At 37.9% G+C, this 17,235-nt stretch overlaps 1 protein-coding gene across 1 annotated transcript; it reads right to left on the reverse strand.

Moving 5' to 3' along the window:
* Positions 1-298: 298 nt before the first annotated feature.
* LOC104606177 (binding protein) lies at positions 299-14,792 on the reverse strand. Its single transcript, XM_010271260.3, has 9 exons — positions 13,140-14,792; positions 12,251-12,994; positions 11,064-11,558; positions 10,892-10,983; positions 10,724-10,811; positions 10,460-10,574; positions 10,164-10,290; positions 9,903-10,077; positions 299-1,275 (listed from the first exon to the last, which is right to left on the reverse strand). The coding sequence occupies exons 1-9, from the start codon at positions 14,658-14,660 to the stop codon at positions 550-552; spliced, it is 4,083 nt and encodes a 1,360-aa protein (XP_010269562.1). The 5' UTR covers positions 14,661-14,792; the 3' UTR covers positions 299-549.
* Between the last annotated feature and the right edge of the window lie 2,443 nt (positions 14,793-17,235).

The following is a 17,235-nucleotide window of genomic DNA, read 5'->3' on the forward strand; positions in this document are numbered from 1 at the left end:
AATGCAACTAATCCTTGAAAGGCTGTTGCAACTAATCAATTAGAGGATGCAAAGTTGTCCATGATATAGTTGACCAAATTTGTCCCCTTTTGAGATCTTAGCCTAAAGGCCCTAAACTAATGCTCCACTTCGATATGTGCTTTAATCTGGCTCAACACTTCTTTTGTTGCACACTTAAACCAATACTCAGCAATCATTTATTAAATTTAATGAAAGGGTGAAGAAAAGGCCCATCTCCAAAATATATTTCAAAACAAGCACATGTGGAATCCAAAAAGTTTAGTTAGATTGATATTCAAGATCAAAACTCTTAACAATGCTCTTGACATCTTAGCTTCAATAACATTCTTTCAAATATCTTAATCTGAAAGAAGATTTCAACATACATTTTACTGAAAGATATCATATAGAATGTAGAAATAGAAACATTATTTACATCCTAAATATCAAAGTCCCTGGGGCTGAGTAGAAGAAACTACCTTGTAAGGCCTCAAAGACGCAAGCCAAGTATCAATAACTTTTACATGAAAAGTGGGTTGAGAAAACAAACTAACTCTCTTCATCAGAATCAAACGATTGTCTTCTCCTCAAAGATTCCAATACATCCAGGGGACGATCTCCTCTAGTAAGTGTTCCTCCCATAGAAGATTTGAGCTTGGGCATACTAATGGAACGAAGTTGTGGGGTGGATGTACCCCGGTTCACTTCCCTTAACACAGATTTAACCGTGGCTGCAGCTGCCACATCTGCCATTGCTGATGCAACTTTGACAGCACTTCCCAACTTCTCAGCTAACCTATCGTGAATATTTGATTCTTTAGCAATTCTGGAAATACTAGTCCCATGGCCTGGGGGTGAACAGTAGTTATTGGCTCTCTGCATGGTCTCAACAGCCTCAGCTACTGTAGACTTGGCCTTGGTTGCTTCATACTTCTGCATGTCATACAAGAGTTCCTTTTGAAGCTGCTTGTCAGCAACCAATATCTCATCAATCTCATTCTTGTAGTCCTTGAGAAGTACTCTTAAGCACTCCATCAGACAACCTGTGAGAGGGCTATTCTTGCTCTCCAAAAGCCGCTTTAGTTCTATGAATATGGGGATAGCATTCTGGATCAAGCCCTTTTTAATTGCTTGTGTTGCTAACCTCCCTCTTGCAGCAGCCAATGTAACTCCTCCACCATCACCCCCTTCCTCATCCATTTCTGTTGACTCAGTTGCAGTTCCACGGTTGGACTGGATCCGGATCTCTTTACATGCAAGTACTTGGAGAGCATCCTGTTATGCCATCCACAAATTTAGCAAACCATTAAAAGAGTAGTTAATACCAAGGTTCAAAATATTGATACAGGCCGATATGCCACTTGCTCGCTTCTACTTTTTTTTAGTTTTTTTTTCAGACTGGTTCAGAGGGGTCGGTTTAAGGCCCCATCATCCCCCTGAACCAGGTCACACCCTGAAACACCTCCTGTAGAGGCGTATCGGTGGCCTCTCAATACGATACATATCGGCCGATACGGCCCGATACGTATGGCAATTTTGAACCTTGGTTAATACATTCACAATACATATAAAAGTTGGATCTAGATTATATACTAAGCAGCTTTCTCACTTGCAAAGTTAACAGAAAACAAATTTGTATGCCAAATATTTTTTATGCATGAATGATACCTACTTCAATATGAACTATTTGCTATAGTTGTCACATGGAGTTGTTCCTTAATGCTGCTGTATTTGGAAATTTAATAGCACCATGCATCATGGAAATCCAATAACTTCATACTATTTAACATTCTAGCTTTTTGTTTTTTCTAGGAAATGTTCTGATTATGGAGTCCATACTGGAGGAGTGGAGGCTGACTTATTGTGGCTGATGGGTTACAGTTTCAGGATACAAAGCTAAGAATAATATTTTGACCCCCACTCTAAAAATTGCTAACTTGTCCATGTCATTTTACATAAAGTAACTAATTTTTGGTCAAATCAAGCATATACCTGCTCCAATGGACCATAAGGTCTCAAGCATGGAACCATCAAATCGGGCATGCAAATAACCAATTATTCTGTTTGGCAGTTAAAATCTTATTACACTAAAGCAGACATGGCATTACACCCATCCACCCAATGACATTCCACTCCCCAATAAAACCAATAAAAAAATGACATGGAAAGTGGAATGATATCCAATCACAGCGGCTATTATGTAGAAAACATGGGGAAATGGAACTCCAGATTCCAGAATTCTATCTTTTCTAGCAAGTAGAATAAATAAAACAGCAGAAGCCATGATCTAGTCATGTTTCAGGAGCATCTACGCTATCAAGCAATTCAGTTATCTATCCCAACATCGTAGATAAGCATATTAAGCCCTTTAAGCTTGCTCTGCATGGTGTCTGGTCATTTGGCAAAGCTAGAAACTATAAATCTCACTCTAGGAAAAGTCCAGCTGAAGTTTTGAAGAAAGAAGCTACTGAACAAGATTTGGAAGCTTCCAATATGGCCATATCTTCAAGGGAGTCTTTTAGTTGTTCAGGAATCTAAAAGTGTTGCATGTATGTGAACCTGGGAAGTAGAAAACAATGCATGTCCTAGAGTCTGAAAACATGGATGCACAAACACATCCTTTTTTTTATAATTGGATGCACTGGAAATGAGGACATTCTCACAGTTTTCCATGCAGATATTTGGAGGAAATGGGGAGAGGTGGCAAGAAGCTCTTCAAGAAAGGAACCGGCACTTTCTCTTTGGTTGCCTCCTGCAGAAGGATTTATTAAGGTCCTTTTGGTTGGGCTATTCTGGGCTTTTGAAAGCCATAAAGCTCAAGAAATTGGGATTACACCAAGTTGAGATAGAAGGAGATTCTAAATTGTTAATGGACTGGCTGCAATCAAGCAAGTTGGGAGCATGGATGTATTAACAAACCATACAGGAAATCCTCAATATAACAAGGGAGTTTGATGCAGGCTTCAAGTGGATAAGAAGATCAGCTAATGGTCTGGCTGATACCTTAGCCAAACAAGGGATAGTGAGGGAAAGTTTGTTCTGGGCAGTTCCGTAATTCAAATTACTTGGGCTCAACTCCTATCTTAGGGGTTGACAATTGTATCTTAATTTTACAGTAATGAACTTACCGTTTCCAATAAAAAAAATGCTAAGCCAACTAGACAAGCAAACTAATTTATAAAAGAATAAAGAAATAAGTAAAAACCAACCCCTTTTTTATATAAAGAATCATCACCTAGGCAATGCCTAAGCAGGTGCCTAGTCACCTATGCAACAAGGCACACAGATATCTCCCAGCATTGACTTGGCATCTTAATAACCACACCTATACCTATAGATAGATAGTAGTCATAAGAGTCGTAAGATCTTTTTGGGTCTTTTTTGTTGAGTTATTGGAGAGCTTTATTTTCTCAGTATAAAGTTAAAAAAGAGGAGAAGAGTTTTCATAAGTGGTTTGAGTTTCACTCTACATTTATTTTCTCCATTTTCAACTGTTTCTACAGTGAGGTGAACAGTTGGTCAGTACCTTCTGTTCCTCCAAGCCTACCTAGGTCAGATTTGCTTCAATATTAGATCATAACTGTAAATGTCACTCCTAGCCTACAAGGCTACAAGGCACACATGAAGGAACACCTCACTTTATCACATACCTATTTTGTTAGTGGCCCAATGATATACTTTTATATTCTTTATTTTTTGAGATTATAACAATAAAAACATTACTAAGAATTTTCTCTACTACTTTAGCCAAAGAGGAGAGTGTGATTGTTGGAGTGAAATTTTAATAAATTCTCATGCAACGTAATTCACTCAATAGAGTGATTGAGTTTTTATTATTTTGGGTAAAGCCCATTTAGGGGATCATATGGATTATTCCCCTTAATTACATCTCCACAAGAAAGTAGAGAACACCTTTTGATTCTAACTTAGAGAAATGAAACACTCTTTCTTTTCTTTTTGATACAAAGAAGATTTCCTTCCCACTCCTTTCTTCACAAATTGTAGTCAATCAGATGAAATTCTAACTATAGACAGCCTTAATCTTTTGGATTTTGTATACAAGAAGGGAACTGTAGTCAATCAAATTGAATATTTGATTGTAGATGGTTTTTATCCCTCTGCTCTTCATTTTCATTTGAAGGGAACCATAATCAGCCTTTGTAAATCTGTAGATGCCGGTTTAATCCCTAACTTTTCTTGACAGAGGGACTATAATCAACCAAGCAAAAGAACTTGATCTAGATGGTTTTTCCCTCTATTTCCTTTCTTAAAAGTAACAAGGGAGAGAGAAGAAGAAGAAGAAGAAGAAGAAGAAGAAGAAGAAGGATACATAGCAAAAGACATATATAGGAAGTATTTACAAAGATGACCTTCCTTCTACCTACATGTATTAGTGAGATTTCTTTTTTTCTTCCTCGTCTTCCCCTAAGAACTTCTCTTTGCTTCTCCATTTATCTTGGTTTTCTTAAGAATCTTTGAGAGTGGTATGCTCTGAGACACAATTTTCTCCAAAGAGGACGCTCTAGTTTCCCCTTAAGGAGCCTAAATAGGGAGTGGGCTAGTTATGCAACTATCCTCTCCCCCTAGGTGAAGGACACCTGTCATTCCCACTTAAAAAGAGGGAACTCTCATACATGACACCTTATTTATTTTTTATGATTTAGCTAGCACACTAGCCAAACTACTTATTTGGGTTATAAGCTATCTAAATATTATTTGGGATTTAAAAAAAAAAAAAAAATCCTTCAACAATGATGCACTTGCTTTTTGGCTATTGTTTCCCAAAGTATGTCTAAGGGTATTATTTTAGCCTTTTCAGCATTGATATGTGGAATCCAAGATAGCCTAAAAGAATTTTTGGTTATTGCCCCTTTCTGAGGGGAAATAAAAAGGCAAAGGTTTGTGGAGTTATATTCGTTTGGCTATGTGTTGCGAAATTTGGAAAACACAAGGACCAAGTTGTTTTCTTTAATGGAAAAAGATTTAGGGATTGGATTATGTTACTACCAAAATTTGAGGGTGTCACAAAGGAGGATTTCGAATATGTAACTTTTGGGTTTTATTAAATCTCATATTTGGGAGGTGAAAGTTTTGTATATTTTGTTTTTTATGTTTGGGGTGACTCCTAGTGGTGCAACTTAGGTAGGCCCAGCCCAAGCATGGACCGATCCAACCCACAATTTTACATGTGTTGGGCTAACAATTAGGAAAAAAATAATAGTAGATAGACAATTATAAAAAGTAGTATATAGACCCACAAAATGAATGTTTTAGTTTAGTAATGTCTATTTTGTTTTTCTTGGTAATAATGAAAAAGAAGTTTTATTAATCAAAATAGGATTGCATTCAAAAGGTGATGAGGAATCACTAGGGGTGCAAGTCGGGTGGGGCTGGGTTGGGTTTAAGCTCAACCTAGGCCCAATGGACCTAAGGCCTAAGCCTAGCCTGTGCCTTAGGTCAAGCCCGGATTGTCCAACTTGGGTCCAATCCGCACTAAAATTTGATGCACTTGGGTTAACTCAAGACCGGATTGAGATAATGTTGGTTAACCAGCCCACAAATTTGATCGTATGGTTACCCAAGGAAGTATGCATATATGCATGCAAATATGTGTGTGTTGTGTGTGTATATATAGTATATACATAGTTGGGTTGGGCTTGGGTTTTAAGTTCTTTGGTTGGGCTTGGACCCAAAAAATTATTTTTCTGGCCAGGCCCAGGTTTAGCCCTTAGGTGGTCCAAACCCAACCCATGTATATACCACACACACACACACTTGCATGCATACATGCATATATGCATACTTCTTTGGGTAATCATACAATCAAATTCGTGGGCTGATTAACCAACACTATCTCAACCCAATCTTGAGTTAACCCAATTGCATCAAATTTTAGTGTGGATTGGGCCCAAGTTGGACAATTCGGGCTTGACCTAAGGCACAGGCTAGGCTTAGGCCTTAGGTCCATTGGGCCTAGGTTGAGCTTAAACCCAACCCAGCCCACCCAACTTGCACCCCTAGTGATTCCTCATCACCTTTTGAATGCAATCCTGATTTGATTAATAAAATTTCTTTCATTATTACCAAGAAAAATAAAATAGACATTACTACACTAAAACATTCATATTGTGGGTCCATATACTACTTTTTATAATTGTCTATATACTACTTTTATTTTTTTTCCTAATTGTTAGAGTTCAATCATCACATATGTTGGTGTTAGGGGTGATCATAGGCTGAGCTCAACACCTATGACAAGGGCTATTGCTTGGACCCGGATCTATGGCATTAAATAATATATTTAGATATTTATAGTATTTTATATTATATAAAATATAATATACATAAATGTTGCATAGGCCCAAGCTAGGCTAGGCAAGACTTTGGGCCTATGACATTAAATAATATGGTCACCCAGCTTGCACAGAAGTCTATTATTAAATAGATGAATTGATAATGCAAAGCTTTCAATTTCATAATTCATCGAGGTGGGACCTTGAATGTCAACTTGTTCATTTCAACCAAAAGGCTAACGACCTAGCATTCAAGGTCCCACATCGATAAATTTTGGAAATGGAAGCTTTGCATTCATCTATTAAAGAATTGTTAATCAAGGCAAATAAGCTATGAACCCATACATGAGTTGACTCGTGGGAATGTGTCAACTTGTAAATCATTATCAAACATGGGGTGCCCATGCAACACTTACGTGTATATAAATTAATGTTTACTTTATAAAATAAAATGTTATATCCAATATATGTTTTATGAGTCATATAATAATTATTATATAGAATAATATAATATAACATAAAACATATATAATATTATATAATATATATAATAAATGCATATAAAGTATAATTTTATATATTATATAAATATATAATATATATAATAAATGCATATAAAGTATAATTTTATATATTATATAAATATATAATATATTACAGGCTTGATCTAGGCCCACCTGAAAATTTCCTAGCTTGATGCATGCCTAAGCCCAGCCCTAAACACAACCTAGGCCTGAAACCAAAAATTTCCAAGTTGGGCCAGGTAGGGTTGGAAATGATCATCCCTAGTTGGTGTATGCTGTCTTTAACCACCAAAGATCGAAAACTTGAATCAATAAGCAAGGAAGAACTTAAAATTTTGTCCAATCAACACAATTTTATTAGGACAAAAAGGCACTCCCCCTATATTTTCTGAGCTTTTTCTTTTGTTATCTTCCCATTATTGTGTTGATTTACTATGAAGTTTATACTTTTTATGAAGATTATAAATAATTACTTGTGAATGATGGTTGTCGGTTTGTGAAGATTATATATAACCAAGGAGACTAGGCAACAAGGAGTGGCAAGAAAGTGCCTCCTTGTCACTAGCCTCGCCTTGGCACCTTGAAAACTATGCATTAGATTTCTGTAGTTCCTGGCTAAGTATCTTAATTATGTAAGTATAAGAGATATACTCATTAAAGAGTCCTTGGGTTTCACTAATGTGTATTTGCTAGTTCCAACTTTAAGAAACAAACATTGGATCAATAGCTCATTGATGTGCATGCTAAGCTCCCTATGGTTTTCGGGCCTACAAGGACTTAGCTATGCCTCCATACCTAGCACCCTATTAGAAAACAGAGTAAAGAGTACCTTAATTGCAGGTGGACCCCACCGCCAAACATTCAAAGTCTGTTTAGCCCCTCGTTCTTTGGTTGGCCAAACAAAAGGGGAAGGATAATGTGGAGATGTGTGAGGGCTGCTATTTGCTGGACTCTTTGGGAGGAAAGGAACACCAGATTTTTTTCTGAAGTTGAAAGAAGTAAAGAAAGCATTATTGAAGTAGTAACAGTGAGGGTGGTACACTGGCTGAAATACTTGGACCTGTTTGTTGATATTTCTATGGATATATTGCTAAATAGCTGGCTGGAGGTGGCAAATTCTGCTCCCGCCTGCTCTTTAGTTTGTCCTGTGTGGTCACCACCAGGAAGTGGACTTATAAAGCTAAACTTCGATGGAAATAGTGAGGGAAATCCAGGTCCATCAGGTGTAGGAGGGGCTTTTAGAGATGAGGATGGGAAGGTGCCCGCTTTGTATTCAGGTCCCATTGAGATTGGAGACTCTCTTAAAGCTGAGGTCTATGCAGTACTGGAGGGGGGTATAAGGAAGTCTAAGGAACATAATATACAAAAGTTAGTCATTGAACGGGACTCAAAACTGGTCTTAAGTTGGTTACAATAAGGTAGTGGACTTTGGGAATTTGCTGATGAGAGGAGGGAGATTAAATGGCTAACTAAAGGACTGGAAATCAAGTTTCAGTGGGTCAAGAGAACAGCAAATGCATTTGCTGATGCTTTGGCAAAGCAGGGGGTGGGAAGGGATCAAATGTTTTGTTCTGTAACTTTTTCTTTTTTGTTATCTTCCTGGAGAGAGTTAGCCTGATTATCTCTCTCTGGAGTGTTGTAACTAGAACTCTTTTAATCTAATGAATTCCAGTTATTGATCAAAAAAAGAGTACCTCAATTGCCATTTGCTATTTGTTAATAGTAACTCCCTTATTCCATTCAGAACAGGCCCCTATCAAATGGGTCCCTTCGCTTCACTCTTTGGAAAAGCACTGAGTTAAAACTTTGAACGAGTTTTAGCCATTTAGCACCAACGGCATCATCAGGAATGGCAATGTATCATCATCTTCCACTAGAAGGCTTCAAAGACCATCAGGAATGGGAACAACCACCTCTTCTTCTTTTTATAAGTAAACCACCTCTAAATTTCATTAAGCTAAATTTTGATATATGTAGCTTGGGCTTTCCATGAGCTTCAAGAGTATATGATGTTTTAAGGAATCAGCTTGGAAAGATATTGACAGCTATTCAGGTTAGACATTGGAGACTCCATCAAAGCTAATCTATTATCCCAACTGCAAGCTCTATGCTTGCGCAGGACACTAGGACATCTAGATCTAGAGGATGGTTGTACAGTAGTGATAGGTTGTTTTAGAAGTAGTGACCCAGGACTAGGGGTGATCATTTCAGCCTGGCCTGGAAATTCCGACCTTGGGCCTGGGTTTTGTGTTCAGGCCCAGGCCCGCAGATTTTAGGGCCGGGCTTGGGCTTAATACTTCAAGCCCGGCCCGCATATATTTAAACTTACACATTTTGTGTATAATGTATACATATGTATACATGTTATTTTATATTATATTATATATTTATATATAAATATTATAACATGACATGTATAATTTATATTAAATGTAATATTTTACATTATATAATATATAAAATAAAAGTTTATATGCATGTTATGCCATTTAATATAAAATATTATAGATATGTAATGCTTTATATATGAAAGACATTGGCCCAGAATCAGGCCCGGGCCCGTTTAGACCTGGGCTACGGCTTATGTTTCAGGCCCCGAACCCCGGGCCTGGGCCTAAGCTATAGCCCTTATCATAAGTGCAAAGCCCAGCCCGGCCCAGCCCATGATCACCCCTACCCAAGACCTTGGCAGTTGCAACGGTTAATTGGAGAAATTAGGAAAACTTAACTTCTATAACTAAATGGATGTCTCATCTGGATGCATAGAAATACCAGCTAATTCCTTAGTTGATTCACTAGTAAAGGAAGGGGCAGCAAGAGTTGACTTGTATTAGGGACCTTGCCCTAGGGCAAAAGACTGTACTTTTGAGTAATTGGGTTTTACTGTAGGATTGAGGTAAAGTGGCACTTGTTGGCCTCAAAATGTTTGTTCTGTTACCTATCAAAAAAATAAATCACAGCAAATGCATGAAATCAACATTATCATTTCATCACCATCAGGATCTGACTTATTCCACCTATGTGGTACAGTTTGTTAATCAACATCATTTTGATCACTTCAGTCCAACAGATATTCAAATAGTACCTGCAGTACAGACTGCCCAGTAACATCATCAAGATTGAGCAAACCATCAGATGCAGCAGCAAGTACTTCTGCACAGAGCTTTGCAGAAGTAGCCAAAAGGTGCTCTGGAGCCATTTGTTTCAGCAAAGAAACATAAACGTGCATCCGTTGTGACCTAGACTTTTCATCATTGCCTCTGCAGCAAACAATATTACTACATAAAGTCAATCATTATTCGCAAGACGATTATTTTGTTTGGCTCCAATTCCATGACAACCTTACCGGATTGAGAAGAGCCGGCTGTCCGTTCTCACACCTTGAGATTCACTGTGTCCAGCATGTGCATGACAGTCATTCAAAACAAATATGGCCTCAACAAAACTGTTATATGCCAGAAGTGGTGCCTTTGCTGCTAAAATCATGCAAATGTCAATAACTGTAGACAGATGGTTCACTTATATGGACATATGCATGCACAGTCTCATAGACAAACATACAGACTCAGACATGCATGCAAGAAAGTCCAATGGCCTTCTCATAGATGTAACATGTCAAATTATTTGTGAGAGTGCCTTAACCTTTCAAGATGTTCCCAAAGAGAAAATCTGCTAGCTGCCTGATCTTCTCTGATTCATCAACAAGGGACAAGAGAAATCGAAGGAAAAGCACTCCTCTCCACTTCACATAGTCCCTCTGTGGGTGAGGATAATAAGTAAAGGATTATGTCATTTTCCACCTAAGGAAAATTCTCATTAAATCATTTTCCACAAAAATAACCTTCTAGAGAAAATAACATAATGAAAACAACAATCTTAAGGTCAGGGCCCCAGAAATATATTGACCTGCAATAATCTTGAAAGTAGTACAAATGTTTGTCTTCTAACAACTTCACATGGATCACGCAGGCACTTGGTGATCTTGGATATGTAACTGAAAATTCAAGAGCAATAACTACTTAAAAGTCAAGCAGTGGATGAAAACCTATATGGGTTTGTGTCCTATGGCCTCACCAATCAACAAGAGCAGTGTATCGCACACAAAAATCTGCCATCATCACCACAATGTTGTTGCGAAGTGCTGCAGAGTCACTCTTCTCAAGCTCCTGCAGCACAATTCCTAATGATTAGGTAAAGGTGATTTCAGAACCATGCCAAACAAACAATATAGGACCAAGAGCAGAACCTGGACAAAAAGAGGGATATAACGCTTTGCAAGTTTCCCATCTGCAAGGCATAACTTCCCCATCGTTAGCCATGACTGATTATAGAGAGAAGGGGCTATCTGCTTTATGGGAATTGCAGAGCCAGGTAATCTTTTCACTTTTAATTCAGAAGTCTCTGATGTGATAATGGTGTGTAAAAGTGGAAGAATGCTCTTTAAATCTGCAGAAGGACAAACCAATACCAATGATCCAATAGTATATACAGCGGTGACAGTTCGTAATAAGGAGGGAGACGTGGCTGCTACTCTCTTTCCCTTTCTGTCCCCAGTTCTAGGTGGTGTAAAAAAGCTATTCAATTTGCTTACTTCTGAGGCCTCTGAAATGTAGGTTTCAAGAACTTTTAATGCTTTAGAGAGCAACTGGTTTACCCATCTTAAGACAAGGTTGTCGCCCTCTTCAGGACTCAAAGCCTTTCGTTTACACAAAGTTCTGAGGGCTTTTACATGAGCATTTACCTGCCACAACATATATGAAATGGTTATGTAGATAGGAATCAAACAAAACTCTAACTGCACAAAGGAAGGGCAATATATATGAATCAATTGTGCCCCCTTCTACTTTTGTTCTAACACACCCAGGTAGGAAGTCGTTAAGTGAATTCTGATGAATCTTAAAAAGAAAGATTCATCTGGAATTAGTGGAGGTGCTGCAATAACGAGTCCAGATCTAGTAGGCACAGCATTGTAAGCATGTTCAATGAGCACTTAATAAATATTCTGACAACTGCATCAAAAGTTGTTTTTAATCTTTTTCAAGGGCAGCCTGGGGTATTTTAAGGGACAGGTGTCAAAAATTTTCATGTGTACTCAATGTGCTCACCATGTGTGCCTACCTGATCCGGACTGTGCTACAACACCTTGTTGCAATGATAAGTGAGCAAGCATTCCTACACTTTGATGAATTTGTGCAAGTAAAGAAGTTAGTCCAAGAGAAAAAGATTCATCTAGCAGCAACAAGGAACCTAATTTAAAGCCTACAGTTCAGTGAACTAGACAAGTATTACATGCAACAAAACTTAAGACCATTGTGAGCTTAATTATTTAAGCTAACTAAACAAACATGTGTGTTTGTTGAAACTGTAGAGAATGAGTTATTTACATATTGCTCTAGATAGAAACATGGGTCTATGAATCCAGACAAGAAATACCTCTGTTGAGTGCATGTTGAACTCCTCAATCCGCTTCAGCAAGTTATGAGCTAACTCTGCTGCAGGCTCTGGGGGCAGCTCCATAGAAACATTAGAAATTGTCTGCAAGAGGAAAACACGATCTCCTGCCCAGGCAGTTGAATTGATTTCAATGCCCTCAACTTGTTCATCAGTATTTCCTTGCAAAAGTGGGCTGCGAACCTCACCATCTGGTGAAGTCTTGTCAAGGAGCTGCCAGTGATGATGGAGAAAATCCCAGCCCACCGCTTTTGGCAGAAATGCTGACACCTCAGATAAAAGAAACCAAGCACCAGGAGGAGCAGTCCACTTCTCTATTGGCATAGAATGGCTCAACCAGAGAGACTCAGATGTCCTTATAATGTTTTGGAGTGCAATAGCAATAGTAGGTTTTAGTCGTTTCTTCTTTCCAAGGCTTGCACAGATTTTTTTCACACAAGGCATGACCTCTCCATCGGAAATCTCATTCAGTAGAACCAACACTCCTTCAGGAAAAGACAAAGCAATTTTCTTTTCTAAATTTTTCTTCCCTGCATCCAGATTGGAACAACAATCTCTGATATGACTCAAACCTGAAGATCCAATTCTGGATACCCGATCCAAGACCAATTCCAAAAATAAATTCTCACATTCCTCCTGAATGCTGGATTCATTGTCAGTTATTAAGCGTGGAACAGATTGAAGCCACTCAATGACTACACCTCTGTCAGAGAATTTTCTAAATACCTACAGAGACAACTAAGAATTCGAAGTTTAAAAAAAAAAATGCAGGAAGAGAAACTTTAGACCAGAAGCACAAAATATATGCATAAAGGGGATACAAAAGAACCAGAGAGAGAGAGAGTAAAATAAAATTGAGCAACAACTATACCTCTGATAAAGCTGACATTGCTGTTTTCCGAATGCTAACAAGAGGGTCTGAGCAAGCAATACCCATAGTTTTGAGCACGACTTGATCCACAGGCCTTCCTAGTAGTGCAGTCGATTTGGTAATTAAAAGAAGGGCAGCTTTCCTAACTGCTGCCTTCTCATCCATGCACCTTTTCCTAAGAAGTGTAGTTAGACCCCCATCCATATTCTGCCACTCAGCGTTCCCCAAACCCACCAGTTCTTCCAAACGAGCTTGGCTTCTAACATCTGCAGATAAAAATCCCACCACCTGTGCCAGGTTCGATAAAGCCCGAGCTCGAATTCCCGCAACTGCATCTGAACAACGCTGAATCAGAGCAACCAAACACCTTTGCCCCCAACAATCTTTAGCCTCCTCATCTCTGTTTACCCCCAATGGATCCGGAAATGACATCAGAAACATTGGTATAAGATCGACAGCTAGTAGCCTCAGGTTGGCCTTCCCCTGAGTCATCTTCACCGTATAATCCATAAAGCCAACTTGCTCGTCGAATTCCATTGCTCGAACTATCTCCATTATTGATTCCACGGCAGAAGCACGGGGCTCTGACCTCTCGGGTGCCTTTTGGACCAAGTACCTAGGGAGATACGCAATTGCTTTCCTGACAGCAGCAGAGTCTTTAGCTGCAGTCATCATCTGATGTGTCACAAATCTCAATGCTAATGCTCGGGCCTGCGATTTCAGTAAAAGAATTGCCGGAGACAGCGATTTCAACACTTCAGTGGCCGCGATGGTCTGGTCTCCATGCTCGGTCTTCAAAACCCCATTCAATATCCGGAAACACAGGTCAGACAACCTCTGGTAGCTAGCCGAATTGTCGAATGACTCGAGCGCCATAACTGGGATTTCTGCCACAGTTTGAATTAAAGACTTCAAACTGTCCGGGAACCGATCGAGATGAATTCGGCACAACACCGAATCTAGTCTTTCGAGGATAGGGAATAGAACTCTAACATCAAACCGGTCCCCATCACTTTCAACATCGTCCTCAGTATCATTGACAGTATTGCGAAAAGCCTTACCCCTCCCACCGCCCTTTCTCTTTCTATTCGTCTTATTGATTCCGGCACTATTGTCAAGTGCTGCCGTAGACGGTGGGACAGATCGATGCTGCTTGAAAGATCGTCTGATAGAACGAAGGAGCGAAACGAACGCGATAGGAGTGAACAAAGTAAAAACGGGAGAGTTTGGAGATAGGAGAATCGAAAGATAAACTTTGGAAGCTAAGAGAGTGACGTCGGTAGGTCCGGAGTCCATGGAAGCTGTGATCCGACTAACAAGGAATGCCGGAGAGATGTTCTTTGACGCTAGCTCTTCCCACAGGCGATCGATGTCGTCGGTATCGTCGGCGTCGACTGCATTGTCGGCCAGGGTTTGTAAATCTAAGAGGGCTGATCTTGAAATGGGCATTTCTGAATCTGTGCCATTGAGGCCATGGTGGGTTTCGAGCTCTGAAGCTATTCGGGAGATGATTTCTTCCATTGTTGAGGCCTAAGTTCTCTGCATTCTGAACCCAACACTAACACGGCGTTTCTAGTCTCTCAGTCTCCCCCTCTCCCTCCATCCGATCTTCGAATTTTCGGCATTCCCGCCAATTGAAGGCGGTGGTTCGGACAAAATAAGGCTGCAAAAGGGTCCAATGGATCGGATATCAGTATATCCAAATTTGATTAATTTGTATTCAAACTAAAACCAGTGAATAGTGAACGACCCCGTATTTAGTACGGAAAGTTAATTATATATATATTATATGAATCAACATTAATGATTTTTATTATCATTTTTTATTACTGTTTATAAATGTCATTTTTTAAGACATTTATACAGCCTACGGGTTCACATAAATTCACCTTTATATGTCAAACCCATAAAATTATACGGGTCATTAAATTCAACTTTAACTGTTTATTACTTTAATTTAACTATTCTCATTATTATTATTATTAGTAGGGACCCCTTAGATGCATGGAAAAATCTGAAAGATTTAATAATTTTATTTTTTATTTAATATTGATTTATAAAAAATAATAATTGTTAATTGAATATGAACAAAGAGAGGCAAAGTAACCACTCATGAATGTCGGGCGAGTTTAGGGGCAAAGCACCGCACTCCTTATCAAAGACAAATAATCCTCGAATTTCCCTACCTCGTCCCTAGTATTGGGCAGGTTCAAGTAGAGATGTAAATTGCGTCACGTTGAGTCAGTACAACACAACCCACACGTGGCCCACACAAAGTGCGAGTCGTGTCGTGCTGGCTCATGAGGCGTCCCAGGTTGTGTCTCCCTCTTCTAGGATAATTTGGGGGGTCGGGTCGGCATGACCCACGGCTCGAGCCTGCATGAAGCCGTGTTGCGCCGTGGGTTGAGCTGGTCCATGGGTCGAGCCTTGGGCCAAGTTAAGCTTAAGGCAAGGCACCCACTCCCCGTCCAAGCTTTTTAAAATTGGACTAGATAGGGTGAACCTTTCTAGGGTCGAACAATTTGACTGTTTGGTCCAAATGGATGACCCGCTTTGACAAAAAAATAAAAAATTAGAAAAACAAAAAAAGGCCAAAATTTGTTCTTTGGGTTGACGGTTCGACCGCCCAGATCAGTGGTTCGCTAACCAAATAAACTATAAAAAGCGGTTTTGAGGTGAAACGGTTTCAGGTTCCCAATTTTTCCAATCTAACCATCTTGTTTGATCCAGTTTTAAAACATTGTCCCCGTCAACCCAATATTTAATTTGATGTTAAAAACGATCAAAAGGATATATCGAGTATCAACCACATGGTAAATTTCTAAAAGCACACTAAATTATCTTTAATATTCAAAAATGTAATTTTAAGAAAATTTTGGAAAATTTATTATACTTGTGCAATTTTGAAAATTTATTCAAATTTATATAAATTTTTATTAAATAATTTATTTACTTTTAAATGGTTTACTTACAAATTATACTCATTTATCTTATAATTTCTAATATAAACTAACCAATAATTTCCTTTTTTCAATATTATACTAATTTGTCTTAATAATTTGTGTAATTATTTGTTCAAGTTATAGTTTTCCATTCCCCATTGTAATTATTTGTTCAAATTCTAGTAATTTTTAATAATTATTTAATGCATTTTAAATAAACTTTCAAATACTTTATATCTTTTAATTTCAAAAATATTATTTTACGAAAATGTAGGTTTATGAAAATTTTATTACATTTGTGTAACTATGGGGATTTATTGATTTTTTTTTAAATTGTTATTAAATATATTTTTTTATTTGGTAGTTTACTAACAAAATTACACTAATTTATCTTTTATTCTTCAATATAAATTAGTTAATAATTTCATTTTCTAACATTATAATATTTTGTTCCCCCATTTGTGTTTGGTTATTAATTATAATAATAACAATAGCTAAAATTGTATACTTTTTGATAATTGCTAAATATAATTATCAATTTTATAGAAATTATTTGAAGAGTTTTCAATTTCTATAAAATATTGTTGATGAGTTAATTAATAACAATATTTATTAATTTTTGGTAATTTACTAACTGTACTAATAAGAATATTTAATTTTTGGTAATTTATTAGCTGCATTTATTAACTTTTGGTAATAACACTATTTAATACTCATTGAATATAGGTGTGACTAAATGAGATTGGGGGGGAGATGCATTTTAGGAATTGATTAGGGAGTGGGGCAACATGATACTTTTCTATTGGTTTAAATGAGATACCTTAGGAGAGAGAATATAGGAATACTTTTAGGGAAAATTCCCGATAGGTACCTATACTTTAGGCTAAGTGCCAATTTAGTACCCAAACTTTAAAATGCGACAATCTAGTACCTAGACTTTTATTTTGCGACAATCAAGTACCTACCGTTAATAGACCATCAATTATGTATATCACATGATCTCATGTGCGATTTAAGACTTTTAAAAATATCAAATTTACCCTTGAACACTATTCATCATCTTCATTCTCAGGAAAATGAAGCAGAGCCCAAACACACTGTTCATCTTCTTATATCTCAAGAAAACGAAGATCAAGTTCCAGGAACCTAAAGAG

This window comes from Nelumbo nucifera, chromosome 4 (genome assembly GCF_055504915.1).
Source record: "Nelumbo nucifera cultivar China Antique chromosome 4, China Antique-T2T, whole genome shotgun sequence".
Classification (NCBI taxonomy): domain Eukaryota; kingdom Viridiplantae; phylum Streptophyta; class Magnoliopsida; order Proteales; family Nelumbonaceae; genus Nelumbo; species Nelumbo nucifera.

What these genes read in the sequence shown, in the direction of transcription:
- LOC104606177 (XM_010271260.3), bottom strand. Translation starts at nt 14,660, where the DNA reads ATGGAAGAAATCATCTCCCGAATAGCTTCAGAGCTCGAAACCCACCAT. An exon ending in TCAACATGCACTCAACAGAG is followed by an intron (nt 11,559 to 12,250) that starts GTATTTCTTGTC and finishes ATGTTGTGGCAG; the next exon opens with GTAAATGCTCATGTAAAAGC. An exon ending in CTGGGCAGTCTGTACTGCAG is followed by an intron (nt 1,276 to 9,902) that starts GTACTATTTGAA and finishes ATGGCATAACAG; the next exon opens with GATGCTCTCCAAGTACTTGC.